The sequence below is a fragment of the Leptodactylus fuscus genome, chromosome 5 (assembly GCF_031893055.1).
Source record: "Leptodactylus fuscus isolate aLepFus1 chromosome 5, aLepFus1.hap2, whole genome shotgun sequence".
Taxonomy (NCBI): domain Eukaryota; kingdom Metazoa; phylum Chordata; class Amphibia; order Anura; family Leptodactylidae; genus Leptodactylus; species Leptodactylus fuscus.
Genome location: NC_134269.1, coordinates 219,822,468 through 219,842,048, shown reverse-complemented (window position 1 = coordinate 219,842,048; position 19,581 = coordinate 219,822,468). Strand labels below are relative to the sequence as shown.

General features: G+C 45.9%; 1 protein-coding gene across 1 annotated transcript in view; it reads right to left on the bottom strand.

Moving 5' to 3' along the window:
• Positions 1–7,743: 7,743 nt before the first annotated feature.
• B4GALNT3 (beta-1,4-N-acetyl-galactosaminyltransferase 3) overlaps positions 7,744–19,581 on the bottom strand; it is a 42,416-nt gene continuing 30,578 nt past the window's right edge. The window contains exons 5-20 of the mRNA XM_075275452.1: positions 17,233–17,323; positions 16,758–16,858; positions 16,564–16,631; positions 16,101–16,179; positions 14,622–14,688; positions 14,287–14,415; positions 13,990–14,099; positions 13,813–13,913; positions 13,608–13,669; positions 11,775–13,449; positions 10,419–10,708; positions 10,187–10,340; positions 9,803–9,875; positions 9,558–9,711; positions 9,347–9,473; positions 7,744–8,675 (exon numbers count right to left, since the gene is read on the bottom strand). Coding sequence (XP_075131553.1) covers positions 8,555–8,675; positions 9,347–9,473; positions 9,558–9,711; positions 9,803–9,875; positions 10,187–10,340; positions 10,419–10,708; positions 11,775–13,449; positions 13,608–13,669; positions 13,813–13,913; positions 13,990–14,099; positions 14,287–14,415; positions 14,622–14,688; positions 16,101–16,179; positions 16,564–16,631; positions 16,758–16,858; positions 17,233–17,323 — 3,402 coding nt within the window. The 3' untranslated portion in view covers positions 7,744–8,554. The remainder of the gene's footprint in view (positions 8,676–9,346; positions 9,474–9,557; positions 9,712–9,802; positions 9,876–10,186; positions 10,341–10,418; positions 10,709–11,774; positions 13,450–13,607; positions 13,670–13,812; positions 13,914–13,989; positions 14,100–14,286; positions 14,416–14,621; positions 14,689–16,100; positions 16,180–16,563; positions 16,632–16,757; positions 16,859–17,232; positions 17,324–19,581) is intronic.

The following is a 19,581-nucleotide window of genomic DNA, read 5'->3' as shown; positions in this document are numbered from 1 at the left end:
TAGAACTAGCGCGTAATGGGAACATGGCGCAGACGTCTGTCAGGGTATAGCGCGGGTCTTACTATGTCACAGGGACCGCACGGAGGACTACGAATAGAACTAGCGCATAATGGGAACATGGCGCAGACGTCTGTCAGGGTATAGCGCGGGTCTTACTATGTCACAGGAACCGCACGGAGGACTACGAATAGAACTAGCGCATAATGGGAACATGGCGCAGACGTCTGTCAGGGTATAGCGCGGGTCTTACTATGTCACAGGGACCGCACGGAGGACTACGAATAGAACTAGCGCGTAATGGGAACATGGCGCAGACGTCTGTCAGGGTATAGCGCGGGTCTTACTATGTCACAGGAACCGCACGGAGGACTACAAATAGAACTAGCGCATAATGCGAACATGGCGCAGACGTCTGTCAGGGTATAGCGCGGGTCTTACTATGTCACAGGGACCGCACGGAGGACTACGAATAGAACTAGCGCGTAATGGGAACATGGCGCAGACGTCTGTCAGGGTATAGCGCGGGTCTTACTATGTCACAGGGACCGCACGGAGGACTACGAATAGAACTAGCACATAACGGGAACATGGCGCAGACGTCTGTCAGGGTATAGCGCGCTGCTTACTATGTCACAGGGACCGCACGGAGGACTACGAATAGAACTAGCGCATAAAGGGAACATGGTGCAGACGTCTGTCAGGGTATAGCGCGCTGCTTACTATGTCACAGGAGCCGCACGGAGGACTACAAATAGAACTAGCGCATAACGGGAACATGGCGCAGACGTCTGTCAGGGTATAGCGCGCTGCTTACTATGTCACAGGAGCCGCACGGAGGACTACGAATAGAACTAGCGCGTAATGGGAACATGGCGCAGACGTCTGTCAGGGTATAGCGCGCTGCTTACTATGTCACAGGAGCCGCACGGAGGACTACGAATAGAACTAGCGCATAATGGGAACATGGCGCAGACGTCTGTCAGGGTATAGCGCGGGTCTTACTATGTCACAGGAGCCGCACGGAGGACTACGAATAGAACTAGCACATAACGGGAACATGGCGCAGACGTCTGTCAGGGTATAGCGCGCGGCTTACTATGTCACAGGAGTCGCACGGAGGACTACGAATAACAGTGAGAACTAGCGCGTAATGGGAACATGGCGCAGACGTCTGTCAGGGTATAGCGCGCGGCTTACTATGTCACAGGAGCCGCACGGAGGACTACGAATAACAGTGAGAACTAGCGCGTAATGGGAACATGGCGCAGACGTCTGTCAGGGTATAGCGCGCAGCTTACTATGTCACAGGAACCGCACGGAGGACTACGAATAACAGTGAGAACTAGCGCGTAATGGGAACATGGCGCAGACGTCTGTCAGGGTATAGCGCGCAGCTTACTATGTCACAGGAACCGCACGGAGGACTACGAATAACAGTGAGTACTAGCACATAACGGGAACATGGCGCAGACGTCTGTCAGGGTATAGCGCGCGGCTTACTATGTCACAGGAACCGCACGGAGGACTACGAATAGAACTAGCGCATAAAGGGAACATGGTGCAGACGTCTGTCAGGGTATAGCGCGGGTCTTACTATGTCACAGGGACCGCACGGAGGACTACGAATAGAACTAGCGCGTAATGGGAACATGGCGCAGACGTCTGTCAGGGTATAGCGCGCAGCTTACTATGTCACAGGAGCCGCACGGAGGACTACGAATAGAACTAGCGCGTAATGGGAACATGGCGCAGACGTCTGTCAGGGTATAGCGCGCAGCTTACTATGTCACAGGAGCCGCACGGAGGACTACGAATAGAACTAGCACATAACGGGAACATGGCGCAGACGTCTGTCAGGGTATAGCGCGCAGCTTACTATGTCACAGGAACCGCACGGAGGACTACGAATAACAGTGAGAACTAGCGCGTAATGGGAACATGGCGCAGACGTCTGTCAGGGTATAGCGCGCAGCTTACTATGTCACAGGAACCGCACGGAGGACTACGAAAAACAGTGAGTACTAGCACATAACGGGAACATGGCGCAGACGTCTGTCAGGGTATAGCGCGCTGCTTACTATGTCACAGGAGCCGCACGGAGGACTACGAATAGAACTAGCACATAACGGGAACATGGCGCAGACGTCTGTCAGGGTATAGCGCGGGTCTTACTATGTCACAGGAGCCGCACGGAGGACTACGAATAACAGTGAGAACTAGCGCGTAATGGGAACATGGCGCAGACGTCTGTCAGGGTATAGCGCGCGGCTTACTATGTCACAGGAGCCGCACGGAGGACTACAAATAACAGTGAGAACTAGCGCGTAATGGGAACATGGCGCAGACGTCTGTCAGGGTATAGCGCGCGGCTTACTATGTCACAGGAGCCGCACGGAGGACTACGAATAGAACTAGCGCATAAAGGGAACATGGCGCAGACGTCTGTCAGGGTATAGCGCGCGGCTTACTATGTCACAGGAGCCGCACGGAGGACTACGAATAACAGTGAGAACTAGCGCGTAATGGGAACATGGCGCAGACGTCTGTCAGGGTATAGCGCGCAGCTTACTATGTCACAGGAACCGCACGGAGGACTACGAATAACAGTGAGTACTAGCACATAACGGGAACATGGCGCAGACGTCTGTCAGGGTATAGCGCACAGCTTACTATGTCACAGGAACCGCACGGAGGACTACGAATAGAACTAGCGCATAAAGGGAACATGGTGCAGACGTCTGTCAGGGTATAGCGCGGGTCTTACTATGTCACAGGGACCGCACGGAGGACTACGAATAGAACTAGCGCGTAATGGGAACATGGCGCAGACGTCTGTCAGGGTATAGCGCGCAGCTTACTATGTCACAGGAGCCGCACGGAGGACTACGAATAGAACTAGCACATAACGGGAACATGGCGCAGACGTCTGTCAGGGTATAGCGCGCAGCTTACTATGTCACAGGAACCGCACGGAGGACTACGAATAACAGTGAGAACTAGCGCGTAATGGGAACATGGCGCAGACGTCTGTCAGGGTATAGCGCGCAGCTTACTATGTCACAGGAACCGCACGGAGGACTACGAATAACAGTGAGTCCTAGCACATAACGGGAACATGGCGCAGACGTCTGTCAGGGTATAGCGCGCTGCTTACTATGTCACAGGAGCCGCACGGAGGACTACGAATAGAACTAGCACATAAAGGGAACATGGCGCAGACGTCTGTCAGGGTATAGCGCGGGTCTTACTATGTCACAGGAGCCGCACGGAGGACTACGAATAACAGTGAGAACTAGCGCGTAATGGGAACATGGCGCAGACGTCTGTCAGGGTATAGCGCGCAGCTTACTATGTCACAGGAGCCGCACGGAGGACTACGAATAACAGTGAGAACTAGCGCGTAATGGGAACATGGCGCAGACGTCTGTCAGGGTATAGCGCGCAGCTTACTATGTCACAGGAGCCGCACGGAGGACTACAAATAACAGTGAGAACTAGCGCGTAATGGGAACATGGCGCAGACGTCTGTCAGGGTATAGCGCGCGGCTTACTATGTCACAGGAGCCGCACGGAGGACTACGAATAGAACTAGCGCATAAAGGGAACATGGCGCAGACGTCTGTCAGGGTATAGCGCGCGGCTTACTATGTCACAGGAGCCGCACGGAGGACTACAAATAAAGTACAGTGAGAACTAGCGCGTAATGGGAACATGGCGCAGACGTCTGTCAGGGTATAGCGCGGGTCTTACTATGTCACAGGGACCGCACGGAGGACTACGAATAGAACTAGCGCATAATGGGAACATGGCGCAGACGTCTGTCAGGGTATAGCGCGCAGCTTACTATGTCACAGGAGCCGCACGGAGGACTACAAATAACAGTGAGAACTAGCGCGTAATGGGAACATGGCGCAGACGTCTGTCAGGGTATAGCGCGCAGCTTACTATGTCACAGGAACCGCACGGAGGACTACGAATAACAGTGAGAACTAGCGCGTAATGGGAACATGGCGCAGACGTCTGTCAGGGTATAGCGCGCAGCTTACTATGTCACAGGAACCGCACGGAGGACTACGAATAACAGTGAGTCCTAGCACATAACGGGAACATGGCGCAGACGTCTGTCAGGGTATAGCGCGCTGCTTACTATGTCACAGGAGCCGCACGGAGGACTACGAATAGAACTAGCACATAAAGGGAACATGGCGCAGACGTCTGTCAGGGTATAGCGCGGGTCTTACTATGTCACAGGAGCCGCACGGAGGACTACGAATAACAGTGAGAACTAGCGCGTAATGGGAACATGGCGCAGACGTCTGTCAGGGTATAGCGCGCAGCTTACTATGTCACAGGAGCCGCACGGAGGACTACGAATAGAACTAGCACATAACGGGAACATGGCGCAGACGTCTGTCAGGGTATAGCGCGCAGCTTACTATGTCACAGGAACCGCACGGAGGACTACGAATAACAGTGAGAACTAGCGCGTAATGGGAACATGGCGCAGACGTCTGTCAGGGTATAGCGCGCAGCTTACTATGTCACAGGAACCGCACGGAGGACTACGAATAACAGTGAGAACTAGCGCGTAATGGGAACATGGCGCAGACGTCTGTCAGGGTATAGCGCGCAGCTTACTATGTCACAGGAGCCGCACGGAGGACTACGAATAACAGTGAGAACTAGCGCGTAATGGGAACATGGCGCAGACGTCTGTCAGGGTATAGCGCGCAGCTTACTATGTCACAGGAGCCGCACGGAGGACTACAAATAACAGTGAGAACTAGCGCGTAATGGGAACATGGCGCAGACGTCTGTCAGGGTATAGCGCGCGGCTTACTATGTCACAGGAGCCGCACGGAGGACTACGAATAGAACTAGCGCATAAAGGGAACATGGCGCAGACGTCTGTCAGGGTATAGCGCGCGGCTTACTATGTCACAGGAGCCGCACGGAGGACTACAAATAAAGTACAGTGAGAACTAGCGCGTAATGGGAACATGGCGCAGACGTCTGTCAGGGTATAGCGCGGGTCTTACTATGTCACAGGGACCGCACGGAGGACTACGAATAGAACTAGCGCATAATGGGAACATGGCGCAGACGTCTGTCAGGGTATAGCGCGCAGCTTACTATGTCACAGGAGCCGCACGGAGGACTACAAATAACAGTGAGAACTAGCGCGTAATGGGAACATGGCGCAGACGTCTGTCAGGGTATAGCGCGCAGCTTACTATGTCACAGGAGCCGCACGGAGGACTACAAATAAAGTACAGTGAGAACTAGCGCGTAATGGGAACATGGCGCAGACGTCTGTCAGGGTATAGCGCGGGTCTTACTATGTCACAGGGACCGCACGGAGGACTACGAATAGAACTAGCGCATAATGGGAACATGGCGCAGACGTCTGTCAGGTTATAGCGCACTTATTACTATGTCAGGCCTTCATCAGTATTACGTTCTCTGTCTCCCCTTCAGTCATTTATCCTATAGTTGGACTGTCCTTGTTGTCCATAGCAACCAATCAGAGCTCAGCTTTCATTATCTCAAAGCAACCAATCAGAGCTCAGCTTTCATTATCCCACAGCAACCAATCACAGCTCAACTATCATTCTGAATCTCCTCTGTGATGATGAAAGCTGAGCTCTGATTGGTTGCTATGGACAACGAGGCCCACCTGACTATACAGTGTGATATGAGGCCTATAAGATATACTGTATATATATATATATGATCCTGACTATTAATAATTACTTATACTCTTTAGATTTTGTCGCTTTTCATTATTTGCACATTTATTAATTTATTTTCTACTTCTCTGATGTTCTGATCTGCTGCCGAATAAATGTACAAAGAAGTCACTGGAGAATGTGGTATCTGGGGAGACGGGGAATGGGCAGGAGCAGACCTGACTGTATAGGTGGACAGGGGAGATTATCTATACTGTATTGCACCCGAGGAGAGATTCTCTATACTGTTCTGGAGGAGATTCTCTATACTGTTCTGGAGGAGATTCTCTATACTGTTCTGGAGGAGATTCTCTATACTGTTCTGGAGGAGATTCTCTATACAGTTCTGGAGGAGATTCTCTATACAGTTCTGGAGGAGATTCTCTATACTGTTCTGGAGGAGATTCTCTATACAGTTCTGGAGGAGATTCTCTATACAGTTCTGGAGGAGATTCTCTATACTGTTCTGGAGGAGATTCTCTATACAGTTCTGGAGGAGATTCTCTATACAGTTCTGGAGGAGATTCTCTATACTGTTCTGGAGGAGATTCTCTATACTGTTCTGGAGGAGATTCTCTATACAGTTCTGGAGGAGATTCTCTATACAGTTCTGGAGGAGATTCTCTATACAGTTCTGGAGGAGATTCTCTATACTGTTCTGGAGGAGATTCTCTATACTGTTCTGGAGGAGATTCTCTATACAGTTCTGGAGGAGATTCTCTATACAGTTCTGGAGGAGATTCTCTATACAGTTCTGGAGGAGATTCTCTATACTGTTCTGGAGGAGATTCTCTATACAGTTCTGGAGGAGATTCTCTATACAGTTCTGGAGGAGATTCTCTATACTGTTCTGGAGGAGATTCTATATACTGTTCTGGAGGAGATTCTCTATACTGTTCTGGAGGAGATTCTCTATACTGTTCTGGAGAAGATTCTCTATACTGTTCTGGAGGAGATTCTCTATACTGTTCTGGAGGAGATTCTCTATACAGTTCTGGAGGAGATTCTCTATACTGTTCTGGAGGAGATTCTCTATACTGTTCTGGAGGAGATTCTCTATACAGTTCTGGAGGAGATTCTCTATACAGTTCTGGAGGAGATTCTCTATACAGTTCTGGAGGAGATTCTCTATACAGTTCTGGAGGAGATTCTCTATACTGTTCTGGAGGAGATTCTCTATACTGTTCTGGAGGAGATTCTCTATACTGTTCTGGAGGAGATTCTCTATACTGTTCTGGAGGAGATTCTCTATACTGTTCTGGAGGAGATTCTCTATACAGTTCTGGAGGAGATTCTCTATACTGTTCTGGAGGAGATTCTCTATACTGTTCTGGAGGAGATTCTCTATACAGTTCTGGAGGAGATTCTCTATACTGTTCTGGAGGAGATTCTCTATACTGTTCTGGTGAATCGGAGATTATTATCTATACTGTACTGGTAGAGAGAAGCTGCATGTAGAGACACGACTTGTTGTTCGATGGTGGATTATTTCTATACCTGGGTGACTGAAGGACAACCTTTGATATAATCTTTTGTATCTTCACACCCAGGATGATCGGCTCATTGCTATAATCCTATACGTCTCTGCTGTGACAGTATAAACATCTCCACCCCGTATACAGACCTCAGCAGTATTATTGCACATCATCACTTACTGTCAGCTACAAAATTATTCCTATGGAGATAACAATTTTATTAAAAATTTATTTATTTTTTTGCAATTTTTCCTACAGTTTTCTTGCACATACAAGGTAAACATTTGACCGTATAGATTCTGATGCCCTAAACACTATGATAATGATATATAAAGTGACTTCGTGGTGCAGATGCTTTTTGGTTTTGCGCCACACAGTTACGGTAATTTTTGTCAGAGCGTCTGCTTTACAGAAAGTCTACTATAACGTTTACAAATCTATTCCTCGGGGGTGTTCCCTTCTTAGCCCCACCCCTGCTCTTGATTTAGTTTGTGGGTGGAGTTATCCATTATACTCCTCACATGTCCATCAGTTCCCAGGAAAAAATATTTTTATGAGAACTTGGCAAACACAGCGCCTCTTTCGTCTATAGGTTGACCATGGTATTGCAGCTCCATCCCATTCACTGCTTTTCTAATCTCATACCTCCCCTTAAAAATTCAAGGATAGCATTGGACACGCTCCACCTTAACCCACAGACACATTTTGCACATCTGTACCCTATAAGGGCAATTTATTGTACAAGGCCCAGTTCACATTACAAGTAACTCAGAGAAGTGACCTGTGTTCTGTTGTCCATAGATAATAATGAGGGGCCACTGCTGACCAGTAGAGGGCACAATAGTAAGAGGTGCAGCGGTATTCCTCTGTAACAGTTCTGGTATTTTCTATATGATCTACTATGGATGGTGCAACGAATAACAAATGTACTCAAGTTCCTGCTGATCCATTATGGTACAGAAGGGGGCGCTATTCTAGGAACAGGATGAACAAGTCCTTATAATTAGAGAGTCCATATTCCTAGTAAGGCACTTCATCCACCTGTTTTATGCCCGTTCACGATCCACGTCCCAAGTTGATCCACCTGGTTCAGTCCCATTTTATGCTGAACAGCCCTGGCTATGGGTCTGGAGCAGCCATGAAAAGTTTTTTGCACCACGAGATGTATCTGACTGTTACCCCTGAGGGCAAGTAGCATCGAAGTATTCGCAATGACCAGTGTCGGTCTGCTCCATATAAACCAACAGGTGGGACCCTCCACCATGACAGGGCCTTCCTTATCGTAGAGGCGAGGTGGCCGTTGTGATGCTCAGATATCCTTCATGTTTGCTTTGGGAAGTGTCGCCGTTTTCAGGCATTCTGCTGTACGTTTGATGCTGTCCGGCGGTTCCACATGCCGCGCTTGGAGTGGAAGTGGTGGTAAAAGTTCCTGACCGCCAACCGCTCCACCTCCAGCCCAGCGTGGAGAATCCTGATGGGAAAGTATAGGAATACTCTCATTATATGGCGAGATTTCAGGCATGTTTACAATAGTCATCAAATAATGAACAGAGTCTGCCCGCCATTAGTGTACAGTGTAGGAATGAAGACATTTTAGTAAGTTCACCATTGTATTGTATTGTTGGGTGAGTCTATATGTCTACGTCTGGGTGCTCCTCAGGGGTGTTCCCTTCTTAGTACACACCCCTGCTCATCATCATTTAATTTGTTGACATCATCCTTTAAACTCCTCACCTGTCCATGTTCCTCTGGGGCGTTCCCTTCTTAGTACACGCCCCCCTGGTCCCACCCTTGCATATTGAATTTGTGGTTGGCGTTATCTTTCAATCTCATCACCTGTCTATGTTCCTCTGGGGCGTTCCCTTCTTAGTACACGCCCCCCTGGTCCCACCCTTGCATATTGAATTTGTAGTTGGCGTTATCTTTGAATCTCATCACCTGTCTATGTTCCTCTGGGGCGTTCCCTTCTTAGCACACGCCCCCCTGGTCCCACCCTTGCATATTGAATTTGTAGTTGGCGTTATCTTTCAATCTCATCACCTGTCTATGTTCCTCTGGGGCGTTCCCTTCTTAGTACACGCCCCCCTGGTCCCACCCTTGCATATTGAATTTGTGGTTGGCGTTATCTTTCAATCTCCTCACCTGTCCAGCAGCTCCCAGTCTTCTCCTCCCCATCGTTCTCGAAATTCTTCAGTGTTCATTCCTCCGATATTATCCAGGTCTGACTTGTAAATTCCCAGCAGGCCGAACCCATTCACCTCCCAATATCCTGCAGAACATCATTGCCTGTTTAATTAAATTGGATGGGACAGTCTAAAGGGGGTCACAGATGTAACCTTAAGGAAGAACTTACCGTCAGGCCATGTAGGAGAAGCTCCGCAGTCCAGCCTCATGACCATGGGCGCGTACACCAGCTTACCCTCCACCGTGTGAGTCCGCACTGAGTCGATGATTGACGGAGGAAAATGTATATGGAGGTCACATAGGAAAAGGATGCTGTGAGGGTTCTGGAGGGGACAGTATAGGGTAAATACTATAGAAGTGATGTCATGATCAACCTTTCATCTACACTGTGGACCATGACGTGGCCAGACTCACCTTCACCAGATCTATGCCAGCCTGGAGGCCCGCAGATCGCTCAAAGTTTCCTTCGAGTTGTACAAACTGGTATCTGCAAAACAGGAAAGAAGTATTCAAGATGTCACCGTAAGCCAAGATGGCCCCCCCCCCCCCCCAAGGCACCTTCTATAAAACCACATAGACCTAGAGTTACATGATACAAATCTGGCCTCCACTCGCATGACAATGTGGACTCTTGACGTGGGCCTCCCACCACTAGGGGAGCCATTGAGCTCACTGTCTTATAAAACTAAGCATTGTATCGCCTCCTAGTGGTGACTGTAGAATCATATCATGTACCTGACTATGCAGGGGATCTGGAGCTCTGTATCAGGAAAAAAGAAACATAATCTCTGTAATTACCGGGGTAATTTTGATCGTTGCAGGGCGTTGCGAACATCCAGGTCGGTGCTACTAAAGTCCACAATGATGACACTGAAACTGGGGTCCTCTGTGGCCTGGTACAAAGACTCCATGTCCCAGATGAACTTCTGCACCCAGCGGGCTTGGTTTTTCACTACAAAGGATTGTAATTGTCACAGACGTTGCGATATATTTTATAACCTTTGCGCCTCCGGTGTCTCCCACCACTTACCTGGCACTATAAAATAGACCATGGCCTGTGGGCTCCAGACCAGACCACTAGGCCAGCACAGCTCCACCTGCCTCTCATTGGCCGTCAGCCTCCGGCGTGGCCCCAACAACCTCCTCCTCATATCCCTCACGTCATCAGTCAGTCCGGTCCAGCTGGGGGCAAAGACGTAATGAGCAAATCTCACAAGACGGTTAAACCTGTCCCTAAACTCCAAGTCCAGAAAATATCGACTCCCGCGAATGTAGTCCAGGCGCTTCTCTATGTTAACAATCCTCTGGAGCTTGTACATGCTGCAACCAAGAACGAAACAAGATAGAGATGAGACGATCATACGAGGAAGATGGTCCAAATTACTCCGCACAGTATCGCCAGTGGATGGATCTGGAGCTCCTCTCCTGAAATACTCTGCACTGCTCAGAAGCTCTTTTTTATATTCATACACATCCATTCTCATGTCCTAAGTTCTTGTGTTCTGGATAAATAGTTTCAATCTCATATCTTCATGGTCTAGATGTGTAAAAATGTGTTCTCAAGGCTTCAGTTCTTGTGTTCTAGATATATAGATTGGTTCTCCTGATCAATGCTTTGGTTTCTATGTTCTAGATCTATTGATTGATTTCCATGGTCATGTGAATTTTGGTCTTCATGTTCTAACTAATTCAGTTGGTTTCCTGGTCTATGGTCTGGGCACTAGAACATGAAAACTAAGATCATGAGAGCAAATTTATGTCTCCAGAACACAAGTTAGACCATGAGAACCCATCTGTATCTCTAGAACATGAAAACTAAGACCATGAGAACCCATCTATATCTAGAACATAAAACTTAAGATCATGACAACCCATCTATATCTCTAGAACATGAAACCTAAGACCATGAGAACCCATCTACTGCATGTCCCTAGAACATTAGACCTAAGACTATGAGAGTTAATCTAAATATCTAGAGTAAGACAAGAATAAGTAAGACAATGAAAGCCAATACATAACTCTAGAGTAGCTTGTACGTATCCTCATGGTCAGAATATATAGATTGGTTCAGTTGATCTTGGTTGCTTTGTTCTAGATAGAGAGGTTCTTATGGTCTTAATTTTCATGATTTAGATATATCATTTCTCACAGTCTTAGTAATCATGTTCCAATATATACATTGGTTTCTATGGTCTTGGTTTTCATGTTCTAGACATTTAGTTTCGGCGCTCATGTCCTAGTTCTAAAGAATTTTGGTTGTGGTTGCATTGACTATATTGTCTTAGATCGAGCTGCAGTGTATCTCTCTACATCTAACTCATAGCTATTGCCCAGTTTCCTTCCTGTATTTCCGGATGTCCTCAGGTTACTTGCCCCAGGTTCTTACCCTCGATGCCATTGGTTGAGCTTCTTCATAAGAGATCCAACTATGGTCAAGGCTTCGCTTTCTGGCAGCTGGAGATTTCCAGATGTATTACACTGTAGATCGATGTAGTCTGATCGAATAAGCTGGAAATCTGTCTCGCTCACATGGAAAGTCCGATTCCAGAAGACAGGTTCCTCAAACACAAAAGGATAATCAAGCTCCTCATCTTCCTCTTCCACCACATCGTCTTCTCTATAAACCTGATGACCTTCCTCCTCCTGATCATCTCTCACAGTATTATCTGGATTTTCCTCTATGTACTTATCTGAGTTGGGTTGTATTTCGTTTTCTACCATCGCATCTTCTCGCTTCTGACCTTCCATTTTGTGTTGATTTTGAGCTTCTTCTTGATCCGCATCTACGACTTGGTTTCTCGCACCAAATCTATTGACGTCTTTGTTTTCCACTGTTGTCAAATGGGTTGTTGTCTCTAAAGGTCTTTGTTTCATAACCTGGTTATCATCAGGGTCTTCTACACGATGCCCCGTTCTCCGTCTTCCAGGCTCATCTGGTCCAGAGTCTTGGCTTTTCTCGACCTTTTCTTCCAAGGCCATCTTCTGACCTACATATTTTTGTTCGTCATGATCTTCATGTTTTTGATTCTGCTTCTCAATTCTATCAAGACCTGGTCTAGTCCACCCAATGTCCTGAGGTTCATGCCTTCCATTTTTCCGAAGTTGTGGTCCTCTAGATGTTGTGTAGTCCTGTCTAAGCAGGGGTGTTGCATTTTCACCTGGTCTAGGACGTACTTGAGACCCTACATCTATATTTTGGGTAAATCCAGGCATCTGTGACCCCCGAGCATTCGCTTTCCCCACAACTTTGAGTGGCCCCTCTCTATTGTCTTCTCCTAAGTTCTGGTCCTTTCTAGGGTTTATTTGAGAATCCAGCATCTGATCCTTGTCTTTTATTGCATCTTCATGGAGCTTCACCTTGGGTCTATTTTCCTCAACCCAGTGGGGTTTTTGCTTTTTGTCTTGTATCTTCTTTCCGTCATGGACATCGTCTCTTTTTGCTACTTTAAGCCTATTTGGTATCTTTACTTCTGGTGGTATCTCTACCATCTTCACCCGATCCAATTCTTGAGCCACATTTCGGATGTTGATGTATTGTCTTCTGTAGGAATCCTCCTTCCTATGATGTACCTGTTGTGGATCCTGTATCTCATGTAGGTTTGCCTCTTGTGGTACGTTCCTTTTCCTACCATTGTGTTGCACCTTTGTATCTTTGCTGTTTCTTTCTAGATTTTGGTTCGGTCTTTCCTTATTCCTTAAGACGCTTGACCCATTTCTCTCTACCTCAGCATGGGTCCTATTGACTGCAATTGGGAGTTGGCCACGCTTCTTCTTTCGAGGTTTGGAGTCACCGGCAGCCGGGGTTTCTCGCTTCTGTCTTACATGGTCATTGGATCTTTTTGGATCTGGATGTCTTAGACCTTCCTTGTCCATATCTCGCCCATTTCTCCGGTGATCAGATCCCATTAAATTGGGCAGGTTGTTTTCATCTTCTACTAAGAAAAGTTTCCTCTGTCTTATTATTTCATCTTCACTCGGTTCTTCTTCGTCTTCTTTGTCGACAAACTGATCCTCTGTGTCTTCATACTGGAAATCTGAGGGGTTGTAGTCCTCCGGCCAACCTGATACATGAACAAAAAAATGGACTTTACATTTGAGACTGTCATCTTTCTGGAGGACCCTGAGCCAAATTTTTGACCCCTTGATACAGCAATGCAGCCAAAGTGGGATACAGTCTACATAAATCTGTATCATATACAACAGCAGCACAGAGTATTACCTGGGTGGTCAGCAGGTCCAGGCTGCGGTCGGTCCACCTTCATGTACTTATTATATTTCAGCCTGGCGGGTAAGAGATAAAGGGTTAATGCTACATTGCTCACCATACATTTCTTCTCCGGGCAGACTGGGGGTCAATGTCTGACCCCTTACCCCACCCCTATATATTGCCCCATTTACGGGTATCTGAGGCGGTTGTGGGATACCTGTTCCTGTACTGGCGGTTCTCCTGGTATATGCACTCATTGTCCTTCTCCATGTGACTGAGCCGTGTGTAATCGTTGGGGTACACGTATGTGAGGCGCACCTGGGGGAGGCAGAACATGTATAGTAGCAGACATGGTACATCCCCCCCTGTGTTTCACGCCATCCCTGAGACTTACAAACTGCAGTCCCTGGTAGCGTTGCAGCGGGTATCCCTCCACCAGGTAGCTGGGCTTATACGTGCAGCTGGGTAGGACACTGTTCACACGGTTCATAGACACAAGATGGACTGAAAAGGAAAACCAAACATTTAGAGGCTGAAAAATCGTATAGTTGTCACAGCTGAGGGTTTGTTACTGTTGAGTCCGGTATGGACAATCCTCTGTGTGCTGAATCCAGTGGTGACACATTGGATGGAGGTAACCTGGAGGGGCCCCTTAATGGTTTATGGGGTTACTCTGGATACACAGCCTCACCCTTATAGATATTGTCTCGAGGATCTTCCTTCAGAATGTCCGCCGGGTGCTCCTTGGACCCCTCCGTGTGATGACTGGCTTTAGTCAGGGGTATTAGTGATGTGTTCCCCAGGGGCAGGTTTATATCATCTGCAAACAGGAAGAAACACAACCTCAGAGCAAGACTCTGCATGGGCGGGGCATCTACAAAGTGGGCGTGGTTTAAGATCATGGAAAACTTTATTATTTCTATCATTGTTACAACTTCTCCCGGATTTGATAGACCTGAAGATATAAACAACATATGGGCAGATATTTACCATGTGAACCCACATGAATGGCTCCTATATACTCACCCGAGAAGAGAGACAGGAACTGCGAGTCTACCAGAGTGAACGGAGAGTCAACCGAAGACTGCCGCCACTGCCGGGGAGAGACAGGTGCAAGGTGAGAGACATCTATACTGACTGCAACTACTAGTATATAGTATCATCTGTACATATAGAATTGTATACAGTATATACCCAGGTTATACCAGCTGTACATATATAATTATATACAGTATATACCCAGGTTATACCGGCTGTACATATATAATTATATACAGTATATACCCAGGTTATACCAGCTGTACATATATAATTATATACAGTATATACCCAGGTTATACCGGCTGTATATATATAATTATATACAGTATATACCCAGGTTATACCGGCTGTACATATAGAATTATATACAGTATATACCCAGGTTATACCGGCTGTACATATAGAATTATATACAGTATATACCCAGGTTATACCGGCTGTACATATATAATTATATACAGTATATACCCAGGTTATACCGGCTGTACATATATAATTATATACAGTATATACCCAGGTTATACCGGCTGTACATACATAATTATATACAGTATATACCCAGGTTATACCGGCTGTACATATAGAATTATATACAGTATATACCCAGGTTATACCAGCTGTACATATATAATTATATACAGTATATACCCAGGTTATACCGGCTGTACATATATAATTATATACAGTATATACCCAGGTTATACCAGCTGTACATACATAATTATATACAGTCTATACCCAGGTTATATTGGCTGTACATATATAATTATATACAGTCTATACCCAGGTTATACCAGCTGTACATATAGAATTATATACAGTATATACCCAGGTTATACCGGCTGTACATACATAATTATATACAGTATATACCCAGGTTATACCGGCTGTACATATATAATTATATACAGTATATACCCAGGTTATACCAGCTGTACATATATAATTATATACAGTATATACCCAGGTTATACCGGCTGTACATATATAATTATATACAGTATATACCCAGGTTATACCAGCTGTACATATATAATTATATACAGTATATACCCAGGTTATACCGGCTGTACATATAGAATTATATACAGTATATACCCAGGTTATACCGGCTGTACATATAGAATTATATACAGTATATACCCAGGTTATACCGGCTGTACATACAGAATTATATACAGTATATACCCAGGTTATACCGGCTGTACACATATAATTATATACAGTATATACCCAGGTTATACAGGCCGTACATATATAATTATATACAGTATATACCCAGGTTATACCAGCTGTACATATACAATTATATACAGTATATACCCAGGTTATACCGGCTGTACATATAGAATTATATACAGTATATACCCAGGTTATACCAGCTGTACATATAGAATTATATACAGTATATACCCAGGTTATACCATCTGGGTACATTATATCACTTTATATACCGCCACTCACCGCCAGCTCCACGTGATCCGTCCCTGTATGATCCTGTTTATGTAACAATTCAAAGTAATATCTCTTGGATGTCGACAACCTACAATATAAGGAGACATAAGACAAGTAGGAGAAGACGAGTATTTACCCTTCAGGCAGGACATCTCATTGCTCAGGAACCACCAGACGAGCAAACCACTGATGTCTTATTCTACACAAACTCTATCAGAGCTGAATCCTAAGCAGGGGCGGGGATTGTTTTTGTCCCGCCCATGCAGAACCTCAATAGTAGCTGGATAGATAAATGGAGGGTAAGACCATTCCTTTCAATGATGAGGCTTGATGGGCTGGTTAGACCATTCTATAGGTGACTGACAGAGCCCCAGGAAGGGTTGTATTATGAATCCTTAAAGGGGCCCCACCTCCATAGAATAAGCCTGCAGTGACAGGGGTTGTGGTAAAGATGGTTTTTTCTGTGTCCTACCTGACTGGTGTGGAGATCTGTTCTTGAAATTTCCCATATTCCCCTGGGGCGCTCCATTGCTTCCCTGCCTGTAGTATATAAAGACAACAATAACTTTAATAGACTTCTCACAGCTGAGGGTTTGTTACAATTGGGTTCAGTTTACACAAATCCTCTGTGAGCTAAATACATCTGCACCATAAATCACTCCATACCGGTCCTACTCGGCACAGGAGCCGCAAATTTGTCACCGACTGATCGTCGCTGAGCCAAAACTCGGAGTTGTCATCGGAAGATACCGCAAACTGGAATTCATCTGTCGCAAAGAATATGAGAATAAGCGAAATATTACATTATAACCGGCTGCCAATGTATCATATAGCGGTTTATATACCACGGGGAATCAAGATCAAGCTGTTATAGGTGTATGTGGATTTCTATTGTGCGCCCCTAAGACAACACTTCCTGTCACTGTTCTCTAGCAGTTCAGTATTATCACAAGGAGGCTTGAAGAGCGATCGCTGGTTGGTGGGAGCTTCATGTCCCTATGATAACACTGAGCTCTCAAAAGATCAGGGCAGGAAGTGTTGCCAGAGGACCTATAAGGGACCTCAAGGGGGCGCTAACAAGTCATAACAGGATGAGGTCTAGTGATGATCAATGGATCGAATCCCTTTGGAGTGCACTTACCATCGGCAGGTGGGTGCAGGTAACCGAATATCCGGAGCCCGTAGTTGGTCCATTGTGGCGTTATCGCCAGTTTACTGACTGTGATACGAATCTGAGGAAACAATATCACAAGAATTCAGATTTCACAAGGAATAGCAATCAAACGCCTACACGTGGATCACAGAACGATAGGGCACTTGTAAGAACGAGTTCATCAGTCCAAAAACCAGAGGTCACCTGCAACCATAGCTGTAGTTTGTGCCACTTACCCCTAGCTGTATCTGGGGTCTGATGATGAACCTGCCCTGATCTATGCCTGGAGTCTGACTATGACCTTGTGCCATCTGTCCTGACCTGAGCCTCAACTCTGAGTTTGACCCTGTGCCACCTGCCCTGGCCTGTGCCTTGCTCCAACTGTGAACCGGTGCTGCCTAACCTGACCTATGCCTGGCTCCAACTGTGAACCTGTGCCACCTGCCCTGGCCTGTGCCTGGCTCCAACTATGAACCTGTGTTGTCTGCCCTGACCTATGCCTGGCTCCAACCGTCAACCTGTGCCACCTGCCCTGTCCTGTGCCTGGCTCCAACCGTCAACCTGTGCCACCTGCCCTGTCCTGTGCCTGGCTCCAACTGTGAACCTGTGCCACCTGCCCTGTCCTGTGCCTTGACTCCAGCTTAGAACCTGTGCTGCCTGTTTTGATCCCGGACTGCCGTCTGACCTTACTACCTCTACCTGTCTACCTGTCACATTAGTGCCCAGCATCAGTGTCTCTCGACACACCTTGGTCAACTGTCACTGAACAGGGACTACTCCATAAAGTAGTGACCTGGTGACTTTCCTGCTGGAAAGATCAGACCCCATGAACAGGGATTAAGGGGTGAAACCCAAGGGTGCCTTTTAGAAATGTAAGAGTAACCCCAAGCCAGATCTGTAACACAAGGGGTGCAGACCCTCTTCTTACAATATCACAGATTCTTACCCACAACCCTGGCACAGTAACACCCTGACACACCTGAATGGTAACCATTACCGCTTCTCACCACACCCATACCCTATATCACTGCTATCTACAGCCGTCATATCACAACGGACTGTCACCCTGGAGAATAAAATATTAAGGGAGAGTCAGAATTTCACAATGTCCGGCTGTGACCCGAGCACTGAAGCACAGCGGGAACCATTGTGACTATTGTTTGTCTTGTACAGGGAAAGCGATAAAAAAGTGACAAGTGATTTGTTGTGCGATTGTGAGAGCGATTATACCTGGGCCACATTATACCCCGACCTCATCCTTCAAGAGGAACACAAGACCCCAACTCAAATATCCTACAGGAGAATAATAGAGGAGGGGTCACAACGTTCACACACCTCCCTGCAAAGTGGTCAGAGGACTTGTATATACACAAAGATGTCTGCAGCTACCTAAAATATCATTAATAAGCAAAGGGTTAATCTGGTACTTATATAACTGCTCTATACTATCTATACTGTAAGTACAAGACGCCGATATGAGGGGAGGAATCAGCTCAGTCCTAAGGAAATGTAAGCAAGGAAATAATAATATAAGAAATACAGAAAGAGGAAACCGGCACGAAACTGAATGTACACTGATAGTAGTTATATATATATGTACATAGGGGGCAGTATTATAGTAGTTATATTCTTGTACATAGGAGTAGTATTATAGTAGTTATATTCTTGTATATAGGAGGTAGTATTATAGTAGTTATATTCTTGTACATAGGAGTAGTATTATAGTAGTTATATTCTTGTACATAGGAGTAGTATTATAGTAGTTATATTGTACATAGGAGTAGTATTATAGTAGTTATATTCTTGTACATAGGAGTAGTATTATAGTAGTTATATTCTTATACATAGGGGGCAGTATTATAGTAGTTATATATATATATATATATATATATATATATATATATATGTACATAGGGGGCAGTATTATAGTAGTTATATTCTTGTACATAGGGGGCAGTATTATAGTAGTTATATACAGTCCTATGAAAAAGTTTGGGCACCCCTATTAATCTTAATCATTTTTAGTTCTAAATATTTTGGTGTTTGCAACAGCCATTTCAGTTTGATATATCTAATAACTGATGGACACAGTAATATTTCAGGATTGAAATGAGGTTTATTGTACTAACAGAAAATGCGCAATATGCATTAAACCAAAATTTGACCGGTGCAAAAATATGGGCACCTCAACAGAAAAGTGACATTAATATTTAGTAGATCCTCCTTTTGCAAAGATAACAGCCTCTAGTCGCTTCCTGTAGCTTTTAATCAGTTCCTGGATCCTGGATGAAGGTATTTTGGACCATTTCTTTCTACAAAACAATTCAAGTTCAGTTA